Source organism: Carassius auratus, unplaced genomic scaffold (genome assembly GCF_003368295.1).
Source record: "Carassius auratus strain Wakin unplaced genomic scaffold, ASM336829v1 scaf_tig00013356, whole genome shotgun sequence".
Taxonomy (NCBI): Eukaryota; Metazoa; Chordata; class Actinopteri; order Cypriniformes; family Cyprinidae; genus Carassius; species Carassius auratus.
In genome coordinates, this window is record NW_020524388.1 from 55,106 (window position 1) to 61,105 (window position 6,000).

At 35.7% G+C, this 6,000-nt stretch overlaps 1 protein-coding gene across 2 annotated transcripts in view; it reads right to left on the minus strand.

The window, feature by feature from the left end:
* The window catches only part of LOC113073967 (TBC1 domain family member 22B-like), a 40,210-nt gene extending 34,465 nt beyond the window's left edge, over nt 1-5,745 (minus strand). The window contains exon 1 of one of the 2 annotated variants that reach the window (XM_026246657.1): nt 5,517-5,572. In XM_026246657.1, the coding sequence (XP_026102442.1) occupies nt 5,517-5,572 (56 nt within the window). Of the gene's footprint in view, nt 1-5,516 lie in introns of both variants that reach the window. The other variant, XM_026246658.1, reaches the window with a different exon arrangement.
* Nucleotides 5,746-6,000: the final 255 nt, after the last annotated feature.

Below are 6,000 nucleotides of genomic sequence, written 5' to 3' on the forward strand. Positions count from 1 at the left end.
CAAACGATAAGTTTTAGTGACCACGTAGCACAGAAACGTCACGTGAGTGTGTATGTTAACCATGATAGGTGAAAATCTCTGCCGGTTGATACATTTCTACCAGTTAATCGTGTCTACCAGTATATCGTCCACCCCTCAGCCTCATGATCATATGAGAGCAACTGATATAATCTCAATAATTTACATAGTTACAATCTCATGCTGTTCCAAAACCACACGACTTTGCCTCTTCTATGGAATAAAAAACAAAAGTAAACTTCTAAGTAATATCCTGGTCACTTTTCCATTTAATGAAAGGCTGAATGGGAACAGCAACCTTTAAAATGTGATAAAAGGCACCATAAAACTAAAAGTATAAAAGCTTTAAACAAGAGATGCTATCAAAACATTTCTGTGCCCTCATACTTCAGAGTCACAAGACAAGGAAGGACAGTGAAACTAAGTTCATAATGGAATACTAGCTTACTGCATTCCACAGGATATAAACCACGCAACAGTTTCAGACACTACATTACATTCATACCAAAAATTCGATAGGTATGTTTTTTTTTTTTTTGGAAAGAAATATTATTATATATTAAGGATAGAAATAGTACATAAACAAATGTTACATTTGAAAATATATTCAAATATTTTTAACATTTTAATAATAATAATAGTAACAATGATTCACAATTTCACTTCTTCTTTAAACTGTATTTTTGGTAGCTTTGGGAAGCATTAGGCCTAGAGACTTCTTTCTTAAAATTAAAAAATAAATATTGCGGATCCAAAACATCTGAACAGTAGTTAGGGTTAAGTTCAAATCTGCGGTGTAGACATTTAATGAAACTGATCACAAATCACAGCAGACAAACAATAAAGTTAACTTTATTTGTATTTATTTTGTATTTAATTAAAGTTAAATACAATGCATTTTGAGATACATAGTGCCTTGATGTATTTTCGATATATGGCAAATAATCTGTCATCAAGGTATGCAATGCATACATAAAAGTTGCATAGTATGAAGAGAACATAATACATATAAACAGTAAGTATAGTATTAAACTATGCTATTCTAAACAGCCTTTAGATTAAATAAAAGTTGCATTAAAATCACTTTCATAATGCTGCTTAACTGTAAACTGTAAATACACTAAAATACTGTAAAAACATCTCAAATTAAAAGCGAAGCACACGGCTGGGTCCTCCACATTACTACAACATATAAATATAAATCTGTACAATATCACAGGCTATTGTGAGTTACTGTGCAATATCCTGCGTAATGGTGAGAGAAGTCAAAACATTGCAATGCTAAGCAGAATTTTTACGGGCAACACAGGGCCATAGGTGTAGTTATACTGTTGAAAGGAAAATTAACATGGCTATTATGGTATGGTTGTAATATGGTTGTCACAAGGCCTTTTTCTGGTGAAGTCAACACAATAATAAAGGCATTATGTGCAAATGGGACCACAGAATAGTTGGCAAAAGCACAATGCAGCTGAAATATGGCTCATCAATTTTCATGCGAGTAGAAAATGAAAGGTAAATTACTTCCAGATATGTAAGCAAGCTGCTCACATTTGCATTAAATATTGGGCTGTGAGCGAGGAGTGTGTTGAGTTTGCCAGAGGGCAGCCTTATCTTTAATGTCTGCTAAACACACATACACACACACAAAGACTTTTCCACACTATAATCTACATACAAAAGCTAACAGAGTGGGAAAACTGTCAGTGCAATTAATAATTTCCATTGAGAATTGCATTAACATGCTATTATAATGAATTAAACAAGATAATAATTCAGTTATCAACTAACAAGACGTATTCTGTGGATGAACAACTTTTTGTGTCCCTCTCTACAATTACAGGACATGTCATTTTACTAGGATGACACCAAAGTCGTCTGGAAGCATCTAGTATTACTTTTGCATGCTCGGTCCCTTCTGTTAAATGAGGTCAATGGTGGGAAAGTGGCCACACCTCTCGTCCACTCATGTTACAGCCGGATCACACCCACTGCACGTCCTCCAACTGCTGCCGATTCACCTGAACTAGCAACTCAAACAATCTAGAATCACAACCACACCCAAACTATAACATGTTCATCGTTCCCATCACAGAGCGGAATCCCGTCCGTTTCTAACGTCTTCATTGTGTTCTGCTCAATTTTCTGAAGATATGATACCATGAACACTGTAGTAAAATGTATCAAATCTATCAAACATATCAATTTTAAGAGACAAAGAACTGAAAAACAAACAAACAAGAAAACTATTTCCAAAAACAGCAGGAAACTTTGTAAATGAACAAGCCATTACAGTTCAGAAATTAGTGAAATAAATACGTTATATATCCAGAAAGCGGCAGCAAGGTAAATATTTAATGAGCCAAAAAGAATGCACGTCACACCTTTGTTTATAAATCTGCACTGGCTTCCAATAGCTGCTCGCATAAAATTCAAGACAATGGCTCTGCACCCATTTACCTAAATTTGTTACTTCAGATTTATGTGCCCTCTAGAAGCTGCGTTCTGCAAGTGAACATCACTTGACTGTGCCATCCCAAGGACTTTAAATTAAATGTTCCCTCCTGGTGGATTGACCTCCCCAACACAATCCGGGCACCTGGGTCCTTAGCCATCTTCAAGAATCGGCTTAAAACACATCTCTTCCATCTTTATTTGACCCTCTAACTTTAACACTCACTATTCTAATTCTATTCTTAAAAAAATCTAACTACCTTTCTAATCTTTTTGTATTCTGTTTTCTTTTCATTTATTATGCAATTGTGTATGAGTGTGTGTGTGTGTGTGTGTGTGTGTGTATAAAGACCTCTAACGCTAGCTTGGTCTATTCTTATTTTATTCTATCTGTTTTGTTTTTATTTATTATATTATTTCAAAGCCCATGCTACGTGTACTGTGTTAACCCAACTGAGACTTGTTATAGCACTTATATTTCATTGCTCTTTTTGTTGTTTTTGATTGCTTCCACTGTCCTCATCTGTAAGTCGCTTTGGATAAAAGCGTCTGCTAAATGAAAAAAAACAAAGATCTCAAATTTGGACTCATCAGACCAAAGCACAGATTTCCACTGATCTAATGTCCATTCCTTGTGTTCTTTAGCCCAAACAAGTCTCTTCTGCTTGTTGCCTTTCTTTAGCAGTGGTTTCCTAGCAGATTTTCTACCATGAATGCCTGATTCACACAGTCTCCTCTTAACAGTTGTTCTGAGATGTGTCTGCTGCTAGAACTCTGTGTGCCACTGACCTGGTCTCTAATCTGAGCTGCTGTTAACCTGCGATTTATGAGACTGGTGACTCGGATGAACTTATCCTCCGCAGCAGAGGAGACTCTTGGTCTTAATTTCCCGGGGCGGTCCGCATGTGAGCCAGTTTCTTTGTAGCGCTTGATGGTTTTTGTGACTGCACTTGGGGACACTTTCAAAGTTTTCCCAATTTTTCGGACTGACTGACCTTCATTTCTTCAAGTAATGATGGCCACTCGTTTTCCTGCTTTTTTCTTGCCATAATACAAATTCTAACAGTCTATTCAGTAGGACTATCAGCTGTGTATCCACCTGACTTCTGCACAACATAACTGATGGTCCCAACCCCATTTATAAGGCAAGAAATCACACTTATTAAACCTGACAGGGCACACCTGTGAAGTGAAAACCATTTCAGGCAACTACCTCTTGAAGCTCATCAAGAGAATGCCAAGAGTGTGCAAAGCAGTAATCAGAGCAAAATGTGGCTACTTTGAAGAATCTACAATATGGCATATTTTCAGTTGTTTCACACTTTTTGTTATATATATATATATATATATATATATATATATATATATAATTCCACATGTGTTAATTCACAATTTTAATGCCTTCACGTGTGACTCTACAATTTTCATAGTCATGAAAATAAAGAAAACTCTTTGAATGAGAATGGGTGTCCAAACTTTTGGTCCTTACTGTGTATATACAGTATATATATATATATATATATATATATATATATATATATATATATATATATATATATAAACACAAACACATAAGCTCTGAGTACTGTGTTTGAATGGACAAATTCACACACAAAAAATTATGTAAAAATGCCCGTCCTGGCAAGTATCCTAGCAGCAGACTGAACATACTGTATCAGTGCATTCTCTTGAATTGACAGCACTTTCTTAATATTAATCAAACAGCAACAAAGAAATCCCTCACTGCTCTTGGTTGAATAGCTTTGTAACTTTTTGTAACTAAACATGTATTTTTAATTTACACAGTCAAATACACAATTATATTTGACATTTGATTACTTTATTCAATTTATGTACCTAAAAACTAATGATTATTTGTTGTTATTTCTTTATTTTTATTTAAAAGTATAATTTTCCCCTAAACACAGCACATACCAACCCGTACCAAAACAGTGTCTCTGAAACTGATACAAACCGAACAGTAAGTTGAACCGTTGCACCCCTAATATATATATATATATATATATATATAAATTCAGTCTTTGAAAAGTATGTGAGTGTGTGTGAGTGTGTATATATACATATTCAATTCAATATACCCCAATAAAAAATAAAAATAGCCCTGGAAATCGATTCCATCATGTGCAAATATTACCTCTTGAAGAAAACAGTGAATTTCAGTAGCAGCACATCTGCCACACTAACAGCATGAGAGTTCCTCTTTTGCAGGATTATGCAAGGCCTGATATAAAATCTTATCTAGAGGAAACTGTCCAGTCATCACAAGGTAGCGTTCACAGTAAGATGAACTGATTCTGTCTGTAACCATGAAAATCCTAACAACCCGCAATATGAAGCACACTCAGCAAACTATCTGCCCAGAATAAACAAAAGGCCAAATTAGACCAACCTACATGTCTGCTTTAAGAGGTTCAAATCCATTTAATTAAATACTGTTTAGAAACAACCAGAGTAAAGCATATGAAGTTAGATTTGCTTCCTTTATAAAAATAAATAAAATAAATAAAAAACTGCCATGGCAAGTACTTATTAGTACATAGATAGCATTGCATAGTTAATCCAGTTACTGTAACATCATAACAAATTATTATGAAATCATACAGTGTAAGAAACTTTGTTTTAGATTAAAATGGAAGCTAAAGGCAAGTTAGCATAGTTTAATAGTAGTAAAAATAGGTATTTTGGTGATAGCTATGGTCACCATGTCGAACTTCAGTAAGGACTGATATAAACCAACACTAACTTCGCTACCATATGGCCACAAGTGGAGATCACACCAGCGGTTTCGTAATATGCACAAATAATCCTAATTTTGATCTTTACAACATGAGCCAAAAACGCACAACACACGTCCAGAATAGCCATGCTGTCAAAACACACAGCTCACTATGTTTTGGCACACAGCCTCGGTGTCTAGTAAACAAAGCAGGCTGGTCACAGTCGATACCTTGATATAAAATGACTTCAGAGTACAAAAAACACACTTAAACTAGTTCAAAGAGGAAATTAATGATTAAACTCACCTCCCGGGAACCTTTGGGTTTCTCCTCCAGAAATGAATCCTGTTGTCGGTGGCCATGGCGAGAGGACGCCCAATTTCACTCTGAAACAGCCATGAAAGCGAACCCCACGCCGTCAACCGACATTGGCAGATATCCAACGGCGAAAACGATGTTATTAACTGTATTGCCACATATGTCTTACTTTGTTTTGATTAGTTACTGTGGGTATTTTGCCAACACAGAATGTACCTACAGCGGGTTCTGAATGGACGTCGCCATCTTGGAGGTGCATGAGGTCCGCTCTGTGATTGGTAGAAATGACGAACAGGTGCATGGGAGCGGACCAATGGGATTTGAGTTTTATTAGACAGAGACTCGTATTTTAGCTTTACTTTGATCTCTACAGCACCTACATTCTTTGAAACCATGTTTACTATAATGTACAGAACAGTACAGTAACCTTTGGAACATAAAGGTGCAATACAGAAGATACAGAAAAAAAAGA